The sequence below is a fragment of the Leucopleurus acutus genome, assembly GCF_964270905.1.
Source record: "Leucopleurus acutus genome assembly, chromosome: 21".
Lineage (NCBI taxonomy): Eukaryota > Metazoa > Chordata > Mammalia > Artiodactyla > Delphinidae > Leucopleurus > Leucopleurus acutus.
In genome coordinates, this window is record NC_139163.1 from 32,625,958 (window position 1) to 32,646,185 (window position 20,228).

Below are 20,228 nucleotides of genomic sequence, written 5' to 3' on the forward strand. Positions count from 1 at the left end.
CCTGCTTGGGGGAATCAGCCGCCACCTGTGGACACTCATGCAGCCCTATGGGAAGGTCCACAGAGCAAAGAGCTGAGGCTTCCTGTCAACAGGCAGCATTAACTTGCCAGCCAGGTAAATGAGTCACCATGAAAGCCTTCACATGACACAAGCATAGGACCTGCAATCTTAATTGCAACCTCATGAAAGATCCCAAATCAAAACCACCCAGATAAGCCACTCCCTAATTCCTGACCCAAAGAAACAACATGAAATAAACACTGTTGTTGCTTTTAGCTGCTAAGTTTTGTAGTAATTTATTTCTATAGCAATGGTAACTAATAGTTATTTATCTTACTAGTTCTTTAAAAGTCCCCTCTATAGTAAGATTTTCAAAGTACGCTCTTCCCTATCTTACAGAAACTCCGAGACCACCTCAAATATAATGCTTCTTGGAAGGCAGGGCTACAACACAACCCTCTCCCTGCTCCCATTTCATTCCTACCTCACCTAAAGCAGATTCATTTTTATCTGTTTTATACATTTGAGTTCTCATAAGATTTCTGAAGGGTTCCATTACTAAAATAGTTTGGAAATCACTGTATTGTATGACATATCACTATATTTTTGTCTAACCTTTTATGATTTTATGGTTTATATTAACTGTGAAACCACCCAGAATTCATTTTGGTTTGTGGTATTATGCTGGATATGGTCACCACTACTCAAGATCTCTTCCCACCTCCTTCTAATGCCTTCTATACATAAAAACCGAAAAGCTGAAGACTATACTTCCCAGACTCCCTTGCAGTTAGGCTCTAGATACGAATTAAATTCTACCAATGGGATGTGTTTGAGTGATTTCTGAAAGGCAGTAATGAAGCAAAGACCATCCTCTTCCTGATACTGTTTTCTAATGAAAAGTTATGAAAACGCCAGTGTCTACTCTCCACCTTCATAGCTATCCAGAAGCAGTTGTGACGACGGCCGAATTCAGTATTTCAGCACCAGCTACAGAACTCAACGGTTCTGCAGTACTTCCCACTTCCACCTCTTCCAGATGGAGGCAGATGCAGTGGCTCCCTGGTGGGCCAGTTCTGCAACGTCCCAGGAATCAGTCCTTGAGGCCCAGTCCAGAGCTTGCCTCTTCAGCCCTTCCAACGATCTCACAAAAACCTGATTCTAGTATGAAATTCCTCTCCCGTTGAAGTATGTAGTGTGTTTTCTGCTTTCTGGACTAAATCCTATTTGTCACTGGTATAAAACACTGACTATTAAGCCAATGATTAAAGATACTGCAAAGCCTCTTAAGTTCTTAAAATGCAGACCAAGACTATCTCTGGAATTGACAAATTAGGAGACTCTTTGCAAAACCTTTTTTAGAGCCCAGAGTTTCACACAGCTCACTAAATTGCAGTGTCAACGCTCTATTTCCCAATGTGACATATGTAAGTTTCTATCAAGAAAAACAAATCTGTTATCATCCTGGTTCTATTCATGAAGCCTGAGGCATAAATCAAGAAAGATAAGTAGTGATTATTAAACAAACCAGCAATAACTTCTAACTGATTGCTGTGATTTGAACAGATGTTTGATAGTGAAATGTAAAGATCAACAGAAAAAAATAAGTCTATGGAAAGCTTTTTATAAAAACAACAATAACAGCTGAGGCTTGATTTAACTTAACTGAATAAAACATTTCAACTATACATTTAAATCCCTCCCTCATCTAGAAGCTCATCTCAGGTACCTAAAACCAGAATCAAATTAAAATGTTCCTTTCTTAAGGACCAAGGGTACAAACTCCAGTCAAACATCCTCTCGCCTGAGGGCACCTGTCACAAGGACACAAGGGCTACATACCACTGTTGCCGCAGTCTGCACAGGAGATTAGTTCCTCTGGCTTCTTTTCTCGGTTTTGGTCTTTTGTACCAAGACAGAAACTACAGATGGGGATTGGTTCAGCAACTGGCTGTAAAGAAAAACACAATTCACTCAGGTACTGGGCTTTTTTTTTAGTATAAATATAAAGACATTACAATTACAGTTGTAAATTCCTTCGAGAGTTACATATAACTTTAGGACAAATGTATCCCCCTCCTGAATTTCCAACAAAGTAGGTGAGTTTTTACCAAGCTGCTTTGGCTGGGCCTTTACAAACAGTCCCCATAGTGAGAAGTTTGGTCCAAAAAATCATATCCCAATCATGTTGGTCACTTAGAAACTAAATGATACAGTGTGGATTAGGCAAAGCAAATCCATTACCTAAGATTGAAAACTTCAACTGAATTAAGCACAAGAAATCATAGTATCAGCCCTTAAAAGCTATGTGATGTAGGAGAAAAATAAGATGTTTAATAAGCATAATGAAAGGTAACAGTAAGAGCTCTGTACAAATGGGAAAGATAAATTGCGACTGTCGTTTGGAGGAGAAGGGTTGAACGAGGAAGATAACACATATTAAGTGCCAGTACTTAATACATGTTGCTATGGTATCTTAAGAAGCTTGTCGAAGGACAACAGATAGTAATTGTTAAAAGCAGGTTTAAACCTAGGTCTCTAGGTTCCTCCACAGCACTGGTTGGAGAGAAAGGCAATACAGGTAGTGTAAACAAGGTGAACTTCGGTTTGCAGTCTGCCAAGGCTAGTGCTTAAAGGATATGGCTTCCGTGATGAGTGGAGGAAGACTAGACCAGTTCTTTAAGATTGCCACTGAATGTCTTATAAAGAAGTTGGACTTTATCCTGAAGAAAAGACGAACAGGTTACTGAACCAAAAGATGATCAACTGTATTTGACAAAAATAATTCCAGTAGCAATAATGAAGACAAACTGGGGAAAACCTAAAGATAAGTAGAACAATTAAACAGTGATTGCAACAGTCTGGTGAAGACAAGATAAGAAGCTGAACCAAAGCTAAGGGAAAGGAATAGGAAAACATAGCTATGGACTCAGAAACCAGCTAGTTGTGGAAGTGATAGAATAGGAATTAAACATGACTAACTTAACTGAAAAGATGGGAATGTCATCAACTGTGAAAGGTTGGGTCATTTTAAAGAAGAAAACCAGGAGGAAAGCAAAGGGATGATGAATCTGATTTCAGGTGTGTTTAGTTGGAGGTACTCTCATTCACCTCTCAACTACATATGCTAAGCATTGTGCAGGACAGTGATACAAACCCCTCAAGATGCTTTTAGTCTACAGGGGAGAACAGATGTTTGCAGGTACTATGATAGGGAAACAAAGGAAGAAGTGACCAAGTAGGGAAAAGTGGTATCAGGGAAAGGCTTCACAGAGGTATCTGACAGGCAGGCATACCTGAAGGGGGTGTTCAAAGAAAATATAGAATCATACAGAAATGGATTTGGGAGATGGGAGGTATGAGCTTAGTTTGGGACTTAATGAGGTTAAAATGCCTAAGAAACATCAAAGGGGCAATGCCCATGGATCTGGAGTTCAAGAGAAAAGGTGGTCTGGAAATAAAAATCTGGAAGTCACAGACAAGTCAGCCCTCCATATCCGCAGGTTCCACATCCTTGAATTCAACCAACCGTGGATCCTAATCAGTTGAATCTGGAACCCGGACCCTGCAGATACCTTGAGGGCTGACTGCACGTACAAAATGGCAGTAAGGCCATCACAGTTGATGAGTTCTCCCATGGAGAACAGGTGGAAAGAAGAAAGCCAAGGTCAAAACATCAAAATTTAAGGGACTGGCAGAGGAAAAAGCCTGAAAAGGAAATAGACTAGTCAGAGAGTTGGATGGTACATCAACGTAAAAATGTCCAACACAAGCAAACTAACAGTACTGCTCAGCCAAGAGGTGAAATGAGAGATGAACAGCAGGAAGCTGTCGTAACAACTGGGCCTGTGGTAAAGACAACCACAGCCTTTCTTTAAAAAGAAATATGAAAAGGAACCAGGGACTAACGTCGGGAAAGACTTCATCCAGGAGTAGAAACTTGAAGTAACCTCTAAAGAAGGTAGAAGCAAGGTCATGAGGCTTAAGCTTTATGCTGTGGCCTCTAAGTACCACAAGAAGATTTTAACAGAGGAATGATATGAGTAAGATCTGAAGTTTAGAAAGTCACTCTGTACGTGGTTGGAAATGGATGGGAAGGGATATGATCTATGATCCAGGCCCTGAGTACCAAGGGCCTGCATTAAGGCACTGATGAAAGGACTGGAGAAGAGACAAAAGAGGTATTTAAAGGTATAACTGGCAGGAACTGCTGGCTAACTGATTTGGGTTAGGAAACACAGTAAGAAGGACACAAGACTAGAAAGACACCATTAAAGAAGTGAAGAGGCAAAGCCACAGAATGGAAGATATTAACTCACATTTAACCAACAAATGTTCATATCCAGTACTGTATATACAAAGAACTCTTACATGTCAATAAGGAAAAGACAGACAGAAGACTTCAACAGGTACTTTACAACAGAAAATACATATGTAATATACAAGTGGCCAATAAACATAAGAAAAGATGCTCAACCTCACTAGCCATCAAGGAAGCAGATCTTCAAGGATGGCTAAAATTATGAAGACTGGCAATAGTAAGTATTGGTAAGAAAATGGAACAAAAGAAACTCTCTTACCCTGCTGATAGGAATATAAATTGACAAAACCACTCTGAAAACTACTAAAAATAAACACAGCATACCATATGATCCTGCACTTCCACTCCTGGCTATATACCCAAACGAAGTACATACACACAATATATAATAAAGCATACACAAAAATGAGCAGAGCAGCATTATTCATAACACCAAAATCTACTCAAATAAAAACTACCCAAATAACTATCAATGAATGGTTACACAAATAAATTATGTTATATCCTGCTACAGTAGAACATTAAACAGTAATGAAAATAAATTACAGTCAACATATCACAAACAACAGCAAATGAAAGAATAGACCCAGAAGAATACATATCATTTTATTTATATAAAGTTCAAAAATAGTTCTATATTATTGTAAGTCAGGATAGTGATTATACCTTTAGGGAGAAAGAAAGAGGTAATGAATTGGAGAGGGGCTTCTGAGGTATAAATAATGTTACTTTTCTTGACCTGGATGATGGTTTCATGGATCTTAATTAGGAATTAAGGCATACACTTACAATCTGTGTACTTTTCTGAATATATATTTTAATTAGAAAGTTAAATTTAATTATGAACATCTATTGAGGAAGACTGTGGTACCTCTGGAATATTCTGAAAGAAATACCGATGGTGATTTAGACAGTGAAGTTTGGAACTTAGAAAAGAGGCTAGAGATAGATTCAAAAGACATGAGTGTGCAGGTGATAACTGACAATGCCCAGTGAGAGGGTGGAGGTAAGTGGAGTAGGTGGAAGGGGTAGACAGTAAAGGGAGGGGAGTGGAGAAGTGAGACAAAGTCGGGATAGAAGAGCAGCAACATTTAGAAGCATCAGAGGAAAAGCAGGCCAGAAAGGACCAAGACAAAACAGAACCAAGAGAAGTGATGACACAAGAATTTCAAGAAGCAGAGAGCAATCAAAAATCAATGTTGGGAAGATAAAGTAACTACTGGATTCTACAACTGAGAAATAGCTGGAGACCTCACTAAGACAGAGCCCTTCTCAGTGACAGGTAAGAACTGAAGTCATAGGAACCAACAAGCTGCCATGCAGGGACGGAGAGTAGACAGGAGATAGCTAAAAGGAAATGACAAAGGGTTTTGATGTGTTCTAGTTATTTCAAATGAGAAAGACTAAACCTATTTAAATGTGGAAGAGAAGACACACATGGTCCAAGAGATTCAAGAAACAAGAAATAACAGGAACATATTATGTAGTAAGGATTAGGCTACACTGTTCAACATGGCAGGCACTACAACATGTGGCTATTTAAATTTAAAATAAAACTAATTTAATCCCTCAGTCATACCAGCTACATTTAAATTGCCCAAGAGTCACATGTGGCTACTGACTACAGTTTTGGACAGCAAAAAATATAGAACTATTTCATCATTACACAAAGTTCTATTGGAAAACACTGGCTTAGAAAAGAGGATGGATTTGTAAGCACAGGTAAAGGGACTGGCCTTCGCAGACAGAATGGTGTAGATGCATACTGCTTGCAGGTGGGATGGTGGGAACAGGGAAAAGTCGAGGATGTTCACTTTCAATAGCCTCATTATTTCTGGAAAATAGGAAATAAAATCACCTGCTACAAGTGGGACAGCGATTGGCTAGACAGACCATGAGAAAGTGATAACTGACAGAGAAAACTGAGAGGTGAGACTGGCTGGGTTTAAGAACAGAAATAACAGCAACAACAGAAAAACCTCCTATCAAAATGGAAATGGACACACATTCCTCAGGCAAGACAGAATCAGCAAAGTATGTATTAACATAGAATAAATTTGAAATACAGAAGAGAAAAGCTGATGAAATCCCTACAAAGTGGCCTCTATATTTTCACTAAAATAGAAGGCTATGTTTTTGCTTAGAGAAGTAGATAGGTATGGGTTTGGGCATTTACAGAGCAGAAAAGTCTGAAAATCTGTGTGGACAGTGACAGGGAATCACTTCGTGATGGAAAATAAAACTGTCAATCAGCCCTAACCACAAAGCTAAGATAGGAGAGAATCAATGTGTAGTATTTCCAATCAAGAAGCTTGTACAACTTTCCTTAACACCTCTGAAGCCTTGGACTCACAAAATCAGAGAACTGTAGATAGACAAGATAAGCTAAAGGGTGGGAATTCCCCAGAATGCAAATGCAAATATTTCTACAACAGTGGGCCACAAAGTTAAGGCTGGACATCATAAGCAGAACAGGGCCTGACAAACTGAAAGTCTGAGTTAAGGACCAATAGGAATCCTGATCAAATGGAAATAAAGGTCCAGTAGAAAGTAAAAGAAACAGAAAAGTAGAAAAACTAAAGATTGTGGTTAGCAGAGGAGTGTTAAGAGTTTCTGATTTCCTACGTATGAAGTTCTTGCTAATAAAGAAAACCCCAAATGGCAAATGTGCATGAATTCTTTAACATTTAGTAAACACTATTCTAGACAATTGAGGATACAATGGTGAGAAAGACAAAGCTCCCACTTTCAAAGAGTTTTACATTCCAGTTGAAAGCAGAAGAAAGTAAAACTGAAGACAATAAAAGAAGTCAAAAAGCTGGGAAAGCATGATCTTAGAAGAATCATATACATGTGTTCAACTAAGTGAAAATGACGACTGTGCCCAAGATAGGAAAGTTCTGCAAAAACTTTAAGTTTTAGAGAAAAGAATATTGGTAAATGACAGCTCTCCCCACCACCCGCCCGCACACACACACAATCAGAGCTCATGGTGGGAAGAACTTCATGTCAGAACTTGTTCCATAAGAGAACAACAATCATCTGAGAAGTGGTAAAGATCAAGGATTGTATATCAACTTGTCTTCCTGGGTCTCTCCCTACCCACCCTCTTTTTAAAATACGGATAAGAGTATGGAAAAGTAGCTCCACTAGGAAGATATGGACACAGTCCAATGTAAGGATCTGCTACTGGCAGACTAGCGGTTCCACTTTCACATAAAGTGCAGTGTATCTCTTCAGCAGTCTGGCTAAAAAAGAAACAAAGCTGGGTTCAGATAAAGAATCCTGTATAACCTGCAATCGTGGAGCTGGAGAAACCTATGTTACAATAAGAAGCTACAGGGCAGAGCAGGAACAGTATCATAACTCAAATTTAGTTAACATAATTAACAGATATTAAGTTAATCTGCTGCTACTTCTGAGGGATAGGTTAGATCATACTTAAGGAAGCAAACATGCAAGGATGAAGAAAAGAGGAAGTCTGAAAAACAAATTGCTATTCTTCAGTATAGGAAATATAGTCTTAAAAAAGTAAAACTATGCAGTAATCTGTGTCTTCAAGCATATATCTTTGTCATCTAGAACCAGACAATAAAGTTCTTAATGGCAGAAATGTTATTTAAAATCATACCTAAGAAATCTTTACCAAAACTATCCCCATATGTTCCTGTATGTTCCCTGTAATATTTCTGCCGTTAATATTTTTAATATATGATCACTGCTCCATATTACTAGATTTTGTCTACCTCAAACAAAATAATTGAGTTCATTCAAGTCTTTCATTAAAGTTGGGGGAAAGGGGTGGGCAGTGATTTAGACACACTGGCTGCATGGTTAACTTGGAGCTGTGCAGGCAGTGTAACTCAGTTATTCTGGTACTTATCAAACAACAACAGTCTTAGACCTTGCCTACTCCCTACACAAAACAATTCGATTATTATCAGCAATAAAAAGTTTAAACAGTATTGGTATTTACAGTGTGAAAATACGACAGGCTGGAAAGCAATTTGTTAAGTCAATTAAAGACATTGGTCCAAACAGACTCAAATTTTATACAGACATACTTTTCAGTAACACATGGCAGTACAGCCATAATTTCCTTGAACTAAACACTGTACAATGAAGATGTTTATTCTTTGACATCATAGGACCAAGCATAAAAATAATAAATATTTCAGCTACCAAAACAAAATTGAATCCATAAAGAAATACTATTACCAACAGTGATCGTGATATTTTAACTAATTGATAATTTCAGGGTTTTAAAAAAAATTATTTTCAGGGCATTTTTTAAGTGCAATTTGGGAAAGAGTAACAGTACTTTGAGGATGAGTCATTTTAGCTGATGAACTAGAAGCAAAAAAGTGGTTTAAATAAATCATCTAGGTTACAAAATAAATCTGAGGTTTTCTGTGTTGATCAAATAGAACTGCTAATCAGTTAACTGTGTGATTTGTTTTAGCATATGCCTAACCATATCGTGAAGTGCGTAAAAACTTACAACTCCAGATCATTCTCATTCCCAAAATATCACTGAGCATGAAAATCAGTGAGAAAAGCTAACACTACATTGTGCTCACTGTAAGATTTGAACCTGAAATGTACTGGGGTAGTGATATTCATAACATTTTCCAAGTAAAACTCTACCAGCTGATTTCAATTATCCTGTATCACAAAGATAAAATAAGAACAACTGATAATCCATGAGTAAAGTCTTTTAAAATATGTACAGATACACAATATGCAATATAATCACTTGTTCCCAGAACTGTCCAAACGTAGTCCTTATATCTGATTGTTCTCATATCTATATAAAGTAAACCTACTCCTACAGCTAATAAAACAAGAAAAAAAATTGTAGCAAATGACTTTACACACCATTGAACACAGAAGCCAGAGTGAGCCTGTTAGAAGGTAAATCAGAACAGTCGCTTGGTGCCCCAAACTCTCCATCCAGCCCAAGCACTTCCAGCTTAAAGGCCCCATGTGATCTGTACCCCCGCACACAAGCCCACAGTGGCCTCTCTGACCTAATCTTTTATTGCTCTCTCCCTCTCACTTTCTACTCCAGCCCCCTTGCTTGCTCTTTCTTTACAAGTCAACTGTTCCAGGCCTTTGCATTTGCTTTCCTTCTATCTGGAATGCTCTTCCCTAGATCCTTCCTCTACGCAAAAGTCACCTTCTCAGTAAGGCTTTCTGTGGCCACTCCAACAATTCAAAGCAACTCACCAGCTACAATAATTCATAAACCCCTGCCTTGCTTTATTTTTTCTTCTTAACTCTTTTCACTAATTAAAATATTGTGTGTGTATGTGTATCTTATCATTTGTCCCCCACTAAATGTAAACTCCATGAAGGCTCTGACTTCTGTTTGTTGAGGACTGTATTCCTAGTACTAAGAACAGTGCCTAGCATGTAATATGCATTTGAGAAGTGTTCAATACATTAATCAAAGTACCTTGAAAAACTGGTAATAATAAGAAAAACAGTATCTCAGAAAGAACTATGAGTTGGTTATGAGCCTGATAAAGCTATGCACAGCTCAATAATAATCTTAATAATATAAAAATGCTCTACTGTTTCAAAGTAATCTCACCAAGTGATTTCATGGCCTCAATAACTAAGTAAGATTTCGGTCACAGCAACCTACTGCCATTCAATTTCTCAAAAGTAGGGGGAGATTTGTGGCAGGAGGCACTTAAATTGTACCCTGTGTCATGGGTTGCCCTAGGCTGCCTTAAGCACCACGTTGAGATCTCCACAATAATCACTGGATGGCAGCACTGAGCCAAATACACAGTAGATGCTCCCATTAGTAGACAGATGGTTGAGTAGCATTCTGACTTGAGTTTTTGGAAATAACTTTGATTAAAAAAAGAACAGCAAAAATTTTGCCCAATGATCTCTATTACATGAGGTTACGCCATGAAAGAAAATAAATTTTGGACACAATCATTTAGACAATCTTAAATATAATGACATTTTCTAAATGCTGAGATACATCATCTGAGATATTCCCATCTTTATTAAAGTCCAATTTTAATTTTTCCCAGACTTGACGTTAATTTTTTAATCCACTATATACCTGTCACTGTCTTCATCTTCTAATATCTTCTGAGGACCTCAAATCCACCTTTATGTTGTCTCTGTTCTTAAACACTGGCATAAAGGATAATCAAGAATCTGTTTTGTTGCAATTATTTCTTTCAAGACTGACCTGAATGATAAATTCTGGAATTGTGACCACCCGAATTTCCAAGGAAAAAAACCCTGCACTTAGACTTATGATTTCAGAAACCTCTAAGAGATCCTGTCACAGACTATCAGGCAATAAAGATTTGTGACTTCTTAAAAGCTACAAATTCTCGTTTTATGACCACTAGAAATGATTGAGACAAGTTAGCAGAGCCAATGTTAAGAGTATGAAAGAAGTACGTAATTCATATAAGACTCCCTATAATACTCAAACATGCATTAAGCAATAATAATGGTCATATCGTTCTTAGACTTAAATACGAAATATCTATGAAGCACTATAAAAACATTATATAAAAAACTTAATGTTCAACTATAATTGTTGCAACTCATTTTTTAAAAAATCAAGTGGCAAATCACAAAAAGGAAAAATATTGTATGATTCTACTTATATGGGGTACCTAGAGTGGTTAAATTCATACAGAAAGTAGAATAGAGGTTACCAGAAGCTGGGAAGAAGGGGAGAATGGGGAGTCACTGTTTAATGAGTACATACTTAAGATGATGAAAAAGTTCTGGAAATGGATAGTGGTGATGGCTTTAAAACACTGTGAAGGGAATTCCCTGGTGGCGCAGTGGTTAAGAATCCGCCTGCCAATTCAGGGGACACAGGTTCAATCCCTGGTCCGGGAAGATCCCGCATGCCGTAGAGCAACTAAGCCCATGTGCCACAACTACTGAGCCTGCACTCTAGAGCCCGCGAGCCACAACTATTGAGCCCGCATGCCACAACTACTGAAGCCCACGTGCCTAGAGCCCATGCTCCACAACAAGAGAAGCCACCACAATGAGAACTCCACACACCGCAACAAAGAGCAGCCCCCGCTCGCTGCAACTAAAGAAAGCCCATGAGCAGCAACAAAGACCCAACGCAGCCATAAATAAATAAACATTTTTTAAAATAAAACACTGTTAATATACTCAATGCCACTGAATTGTACACTAAAAAATGTTTAAAATAAATTTTATGTAAATTTTACAATAAAAAATAAACAAAAAAATTAAGTGCTATGATTTTTCATATTCTCACAAGTCAGATGATTGAAGTAATAAGGTCAAAATTGATAAAGGTGAGAAGCAACTACTATAATTTGTCCTCATCTTGAAAACCTGTATCTTTTAACTGTTCCTGTGGAACCCCTTATTATGTTAACTTTGAGTGCAGTAATTAAGACTTAGAAATATAGTTTTAACTCTCCCCAAAATGAAAATGTTTTTAATTACTAATAACAAATTATGGTTATTAAATTTAACCATTAGGCATTTTATTCTCACTGTACCTACACCGAAGTTGGTTACCTTTTAATCCAATTACATAAAAATAGCTCACACTTATGCCTTAACAATTTTCCTGTAAAACAAGTCTAAGAATAAAAGTCTATCAATCAAGCACCAGTCGCAAGCTGAAACCTCTTTCTGACCACTGTGTGATCCAGCCAGTTTCTGAACCACCATAAGCTCCTCTCAAATCTACCCACTGAATTTCTCTTCCTTACATTTAACTTTTCCTAAAACCACAGCCCTCACCTACCTCTTTGAATTTTTCTAGTGGTTCAGATCTATTTGTTTATCCTGTTTCTTCTACTGCAATTATAATCAAGTAAAATAAATTTAACTGCAAATTAACTTTCTTCAATGGATATTTATTTCACACAACTTGAAATTTAAATAACTTTCAGCAGAGATATCATTTATTAGTTGATAATATCTACTGCTGAAGTACTGTTATATATAATAAAGCTAAAAAAATGGCTCTATTATATATAATAAATACCCAAAGGATAAAGAGGAGGTAAGTCTTAGCTTAGAAAAGACGAAAACTGAACTATTCTTAGGTATGGTATAGTGAAGGAAACCAAAATGTTGCTCAGTGACAGAGCACACGGAAAGCAAATATTGCTACCTTTTCAAAATACTATCCAAAGCATAAGAAGTCTGGTAAATACTACTGTTTGGTAAGCACTGTAATGTAACATAAAAATTTGAGAAGACAAAAAAAGAATCAGGACTCACATTTTTAAAGCACTTATAAATGTCAGTAAATACAAAAAATCCACACAAAATAATTAGAAACCAATTAAATTGGTTTCACTTTTCACATTAACCACTTACACACACACAAAAAAAAATTCAAAAGCAAGCCTTTTGAGAGGATGCTTGCACGATTCGTTTTTTCCAATATTAGAAGAGAAGCAAACTGCCCATAACAGTTCACTTTAGGAAATCAATGCGTTGTTGGAAGGCATTTATACACTGTTGAAAAAGCTGGACATTCTAACATACACTGTCCCTCTTCCAGTCAGGCAAGTCCTCCTCTCGGTTTCACCCAGTTCTTCATTCCTTCACTACCAACGGCCTTGGGTGAACGCATGCTCCTTCCAAATCCTTTCCAACAGCTTAGAATCCAATCTGCCTTCATCTTTTCCAGAAAGACAACCCTAGGTAAGCAGAAATCACCCTAGACCTCTTAATTCATCTCGTTAAGTGCCTGTACACAGTATGTACTAAGCACTTGCTGAAATTAAAAAACAACAAAATCATGCTTAGCTCCAAATAGGTTTATTAGCTACTTCCTCAAAGCCTTTCCTCCAAGAATCGATAACCTTCAGGGGAGACATAACTTGGGTAGGATTTAATCTCTTTAAATTCTTCAGCACCTCATAGGCGATTAAGTACTCTGTGGCTGCTTATTAAACATTCTTTTAGGATAATCTTTTCCTCAACAGCATACAGTCATAAAAGATATATAATAATAAAACAACATGAATGGCCTGGAAAAGAGTCCATTTTCTACTATTTACAGTCTACAATAAGGTAACCTTGCATAATTTTAATCAGTTCCAACATAATCCATTAGCCATTACAAAGCTTTAATAGGGGTACTAAATTGAGTTCTTTTATTATTATGAGTTCATTCAATAACTCCTACACTTAGATACCATAACAAGATCACTGGTGAAAGAAAATACATTACTGATACAATGAAATCAGTAACAATCAATTTCAATTTACACTTTTACTATGTATACAGATTACTGTACATTTAGATGAGAAAGTAATCATCTGTCAAGATACTATAACAATTTTCTATTTCTTAATCAGAGGTGACATCAAAAATGATAATATGCTTATTTGCTGGATTTAAATTCTATGCTAAGAAACAGTAAAGAGTTGTCTTTCTTTCATATATTCATCAGTTATTTGAAAGCTCCACTTTCAGTTTGTCACATATATCACTATGTATCAATTTCCTCATTCATCCAAATATGATACTGCCAAGTTATTACTGCCTCTCCTTTCCTTTGTGGGCCTTTCCTTCCTATTTCAGTTTCTTTTCTATACCTATGGCTCTCCCCTAATTCACAGTCATATCACCATATACAATCTTCTACACGGACTGACTCTCTCTACTCTTTGTTTCTGCACACTACTACCAGATTAATCCCCCTAAAATACTTTTTTTCATCCAGTTACTCGCCTGGCTCAAAACTTACACAACACATACCAACTCCTGCCGGCTGGTATTCCATTCCCTCCACCATACACCAAACTACCTTCCTCACACTATCTTCCTCTACTTCCAATTACTCACTTGTCTTCAAAGATCATACTTAATGCTCTTTCTCCAGGTTATTTTACCCCATCCCTCAAAGTCCTTTGTATCCCTGCCTCTAAGAATCAACTCAGTACAGCTTAGGGACAGACTGGGCTCCTACTACGGCATCACTTTGGCCAAGTTACTTAACATTTTGGTGTAAAACGGTACAACATACCTACCTTTCAAGTTATCACGAAGATAAAATGAGATAAAGTTATTGGGTGTGTAACTCAAACATAAGAAGCACCTAAAAACTCTGACTTCTTATATTCCTTTTCAAAACTGTATCTATCCTTCAAAGTTTACCTTTGTTAAATGACCACCACTTTTTAAGTCAGGGCAAATGTTTGTTTTGTTTTGACACCCCCAAAAAGGCATGGTGATAAAAATTTTCCATGGGCTTACAGATTTTCTATGTATGTTATTTATTTGCAAGACTGCATTAAGTTTTTAAGTCTTTCTGCACACACACATTTAGCACTTAAAAAAACTTTAGTGGTACCTGAGTATAACAGTATTAGCAAAAGAATATTTTCTATGCTAAAAATATACAAAAGTGATGGTTTACATGATGCAAGATGTTCAACAAGACTTTTGTGTTCCCTTACATTTTTAAGAGACTGCAATTATAGGCATTTATTCTGGCCAAACTAAGGTCTAAAACAAGTAGCACTTAAACAAATTGGCAAAAAGCATCATTTCCTCAAGTCCTTACCAAAACTAATAACTGACACATATCTGACAGAACAGGTAGTGCTCTGCTACTACCAGAATCACGGTGTTTGGAATTGGAAGGGATCTTCAAAAAAACATTATATACTAATTTTACCAAAGATAAAAAACATTGTCAAAGGCTATACATGACTAGTAAAGTAATTAAGTCATTCAGTCAGGTAGATAGTCTGAATCTATTCATTAGAGTATTAACTCTAGTCAACAGCTTCAACTAAGTCACTTAAGTAAACAACCTAAAGATAAAATAATTTTTTAAAAGAAAGAAAGACCTTACAGATGGGAAAGGTTGAGTTTCCATTATTGGTAAACAGTGATACCATTCACTAATAATATGGTGTGGCAGGATTTAAACTTACATACTTAAAACTAAAGCTGACCAGTCATCCTCTCCTGCCTTCTTCAAAGAGAAGCATTATTCGCAGCAGTAAGAAATCAATCTTTGGGAATTCCCTGGCAGTCCAGTCGTTAAGACACGGCGCTTTCACTGACGTGGGCCTGCGTTCAATCCCTGGTCAGGGAACTAAGATCCCGCAAACCACCTGGTGCGGCCAAAAATAACTAAGTTAAAAAAGAAAAAGGAATCAATCTTTTACCCCTTTTTCCTACTCTGAGGGAATGATTAAGGAGGGAGTAAGGAAAACAAAAATGTAGAAGCCACAGCAGGTTCCTAATTGTAACTAAAAGGCTAAAGAGCCCTTCTGTTTCAGCACAGCACATTAGGGTCTTGGTAAACGAGGAAGGCAAACTGTCTGCCTAAAAAACCAAGAGAGGGTATTGAGAGAGGGTCAAGAAATGTGGAGGGGGCTTCCCTGGTGACGCAGTGGTTGAGAGTCCGCCTGCCGATGCAGGGGACACGGGTTCGTGCCCCGGTCCGGGAGGATCCCACATGCCGCGGAGCGGCTGGGCCCGTGAGCCCTGGCCACTAAGCCTGCGCATCCGGAGCCTGTGCTCCGCAAGGGGAGAGGCCACAGCAGTGAGAGGCCTGCGTACCGCAAAAAAAAAAAAAAAAAAAGAAACGTGGAAGAAGGCTGGAATGTGGATAAAGAGGTGGCCGGTAAAAGGACTTTGAAGAACTGTGTAACACTCAGTTCTAAGACTGTTTCCATGCTACAATAAAGATGTTGAAACTTGTACTCCACATGAAAAACAGAAGTGAGCGATTTTTCAGTAATTAAAAAAAAAAAGTGAGGGAACTTCAGTTTGTTTCTTCACAGAGCAGGGCAGAGGTAAGAGAGCCCACTCAAGGAGCCCAGTCAGAAGGTTGTCCCTGGGTATCTGAGTAAACCTGCCCCACAGGAGGAAGGAGGCTGTTAGGAGACCAGCCTCAGCATGGAGGCTGCAGTGGGAAATGCTCTCCCACATACAAAGCACCCTGGGGTTCTAGGACTTCCAGAAGTAAACAAGAATACTTATTATATATTTGTCAGCTTCCTCATTTTTAGTTTTAATAGAAACTAGAAAACTTTTAATAGAAATAATAAAGTTTTAATAGAAAACTTTATTGTTACCCTAATAATAAAATCATTATATTCTCATTTTAAAAATTAGCTAAGAAAGAGAGAAGAGACAGTTAAATTCTCCCTAGTCTTTCTCTTCCTCCCCTACAATACCTACCATTTACTGAGCAACCAAAACACTGTCATATATACTTTATAGGTACTAACACTTTTACACCTAACAACCACCCTATGGGGTAGGTACTATTATCACCATTTTCCAGATGAGAAAACAGATCCCTAGAAAGATTAACGTATCCTCGGTCATAAAAAGGGGCAGAGCCAGATATTATACAAACCCCAGGCATACTGGCTTCAGGGCCCACACTCTTCAACCTGGCACTGTGCTGCCTCTTTTCATGTACATTGTTCTCAGCTTTCCCTATATATACAGGTTTTTTTTTAAACAAAAGACATAAATAGGCTCATATTACATATGACGTACAATCTGCTTTTTGTTAAATTTATTTCCACAATAAATCTAAATCAACATCATCTTTCTAATGCCTATATAACATTCATTACATGTTTTAAGATAATTTAACCAATCCCATATACATGAACATCTAATGCTTCTAATATTTTATTATATCCAATACTGTAATCAAATATCCTTGTACATACATCTTTGCTCACCTTTGGGATTACTTCCTTAGGATATATATATATATATATATATTTTTTTTTTTTTTTTAGGATATATTTCTTGAACTGGAATTGCTGGGTCAAAGGGGTGCACATTTCTAAGATTTCTGACACATGCTGCCAACTGAATTTGAGAGAAGCTGACTCCCACCAGTAGTACCTGTGCCAGCTAGAAAGCTGTTGTCTCCCAATTCCAATCTCACCCTTAGGCTGCTTTGTGATGCTGCGCTCAGAATGCACACTTCGTTTCTCCTTGCTCAGCTGCCTTCCCATTAGGCTCCACCAGTCACGGTGCTAGAGGGAGACCAGAAGGTAAAGACAAAAGAGTGGACTTGCTCCTTCTGGTCTGTCTCCTGTTCCTGCCAATGCCATCCTAGTATTGGTCCTTTCCCAGCAGCAACAGTCATCTGCCGTCTTCAGCTTCTTCCAGCTCTCTCAGGATCAGCCTCATCAGCAGCAGGACAATGTATCCTCTATCCTCTTGGGAGGTCTGCACCCCAACTCTGTCGGGCACCTCTCCAAGCTTTTATTTTTTATAAATTTATTTTATTTATTTATTTTTGGCTGTGTTGGGTCTTCATTGCTCTGTGCGGGCTTTCTCTAGTTGGGGTGAGCGGGGGCTACTCTTTGTTGTGGTGTGCAGGCTTCTCATTGTGGTGGCTGCTTTTGTTGCAGGGGTCTAGGCAAGTGAGCTTCAGGAGCTGTGGCTCACGGGGTCTAGAGCACAGGCTCAGTAGTTGTGGCGCACAGGCTTAGCTGCTCCGAGGCATGGGGGATCTTCCCGGACCAGGGCTCGAACCCTGCACTGGCAGGCAGATTCTTAACCACTGCACCAGCAGGGAAGCCCTCTCCAAGCTTTTAAAAGCAACCAAGCAGTGGGCCCTCCTCACAGGTCCGAACTCCAGCTCCATGGGGCCCCTCCTCCAAGCTTCTAGGTTCTAATAATCCAAATCTCTTCCTTTTGTTTTGTTATCCCAGCCTTAGGAGTGGTAGCTGCTTATGGAAGTTATCATCTTCAGTGTTCCCACTGTGCTTTTCAGTTCTCCAACATCTGCTTTATCAATGCCCTATCCTGCATTCTCTCAGGGTTTCTGTTTTTCTGACTACATCTTGACTTGGTATGTTATCTCATACCTTTTTTTTTTAGTTTTTATTTTATACTGGAGTATAGTTGACTAACAATGATGTGTTAGTTACAGGTGTACAGCAAAGTGTGTTATCTCATACCTTAATAACTTGGCATATCTATCTTCAGGCCAGTGTTCTGGACTGAACTGTATCCCTCCAGGATTCATATGTTAAACTCTAACCCTCAATGGGACACCTGTATCTGGAGATAGGACTCTTAAGGAGGTAAAGTTAAGTGAGGTTACAAGAGTGGGTCCCTAATCACAGAGGTCTGGTGTGTTGTAAGAGCAGGAAGAGACACCAGGGCGGTGTGCCCAGAGGAAAGGCCATGTGAGACACAGCAAGAAGGTGGCCATCTGCAAGCCAGGGAGAGAGGCCTCAGGAGAAACCAACCCTGCTGGCACCTTAATCTCAGACTTCAGCCTCCAGAACTGTGAGAAAAGAAATTTCTATTTTTTAAGCCACCCAGTCTATGGTATTCTTCAATGGAAGCCTTAGCTGACTTAAGACAGTCAGCTAGTAAAATCACCTCACACAATTCTCATCTTCAATGTTACCTCTACATACTATTGTCCGTACCATCTATTATGCATAAGGACACCAAATTCGATGCTGGAGAAACAAGGTGTAACAAAACTAGTTCCCTGCTTCTGGGTCTCACAATCTAGTTGTAAAACCAGAACATACACATTAAAAATACATTACAATACAGGGTAACACATGATAAGGAACAAATACAATGAAAATACTATGGTTAAAGGCACCCAAATGAACCTATTTAAAATAATGCTTTTCTAACATGATAAAAAGTAGGACCTCATCTTATTTTTTTAAAGGACTATATAAATCTTTAATTAATAGCTAAAACCATTTTCTTTAGACATGGATTTAAACAGTCTCACCAAACTATGGAAAAGAACAAAAAGCTAATTTTTTTCTCTAAAATCACTGACACATTTTACACAATCTAGATACTCAATTTCATTAGTAGTCTTGAAAATAAGAACCCCAAACTTCCAGATCTCATATTATCTTCTTTAATTCAACAAAGTAAATGAAATCACTTGTCCTAGAAATGTCTATCTGCAATGAAGATCAACAGTTAAAAATGAGTACGTCTCTGAACTGTCTTCGAAGTCATTTGAGACGATATGCCTCTTCCTGAAGAATAGATTTTTTTTTTTTTTTTGCAGTACACAGGCCTCTCACTGTTGTGGCCTCTCCTGTTGCAGAGCACAGGCTCCGGACGCGCAGGCTCAGCGGCCAGGGCTCACGGGCCCAGCCGCTCCGCGGCATGTGGGATCTTCCCAGACCGGGGCACGAACCCGTGTCCCCTGCATCGGCAGGCAGACTCTCAACCACTGCGCCACCAGGGAAGCCCTGAAGAACAGATTTTTTAAAGTGATGTAATAATTTCAGGTAGTTACCAGGACCTTACTTCTCTACACCACCCTAAGGTTGTCCAGAACACATGAGCACATGCCTACACATGCCCAAGTGGATATTACATCAAATTAAAATGTCTCTTTCAACCATAATTCAAGAAGAGTCATGTACCACAATGTTCACTGCAGCTCTATTTACAATAGCCAGGACATGAAAGCAACCTAAGCATCCATCGAAAGATGAATGGATAAAGATGTGGCACATATATACAATGGAATATTACTCAGCCATAAAAGGAAATGAAACTGAGTCATTTGTAGTGAGGTGGATGGACCTAGAGTCTGTCAAATAGAGTGAAGTAAGTCAGAAAGAGAAAAACAAATACTGTATGCTAACACATATATATGGAATCTAAAAAAAAAAAAAAGGTTCTGAAGAACCTAGGGGCAGGACAGGAATAAAGACGCAGATGTAGAGAATGGACTTGAGGACACAGGGAGAGGGAAGGGCAAGCTGGGACAAAGTGAGCGAGTGGCATGGACATATATACACTACCAAATGTAAAACAGATAGCTAGTGGGAAGCAGCTGCATAGCACAGGGAGATCAGCTCAGTGCTTTGTGACCACCTAGAGGGGTGGGATAGGGCGGATGGGAGGGAGACA

The 20,228-nt window shown here is 38.4% G+C and overlaps 1 protein-coding gene across 2 annotated transcripts in view; it reads right to left on the minus strand.

The window, feature by feature from the left end:
* KAT6A (lysine acetyltransferase 6A) overlaps positions 1-20,228 on the minus strand; it is a 109,007-nt gene that overhangs the window by 51,333 nt on the left and 37,446 nt on the right. For both annotated transcript variants that reach the window (XM_082863941.1, XM_082863940.1), the window contains exon 3: positions 1,843-1,951. In XM_082863941.1, the coding sequence (XP_082720067.1) occupies positions 1,843-1,951 (109 nt within the window). The remainder of the gene's footprint in view (positions 1-1,842; positions 1,952-20,228) is intronic.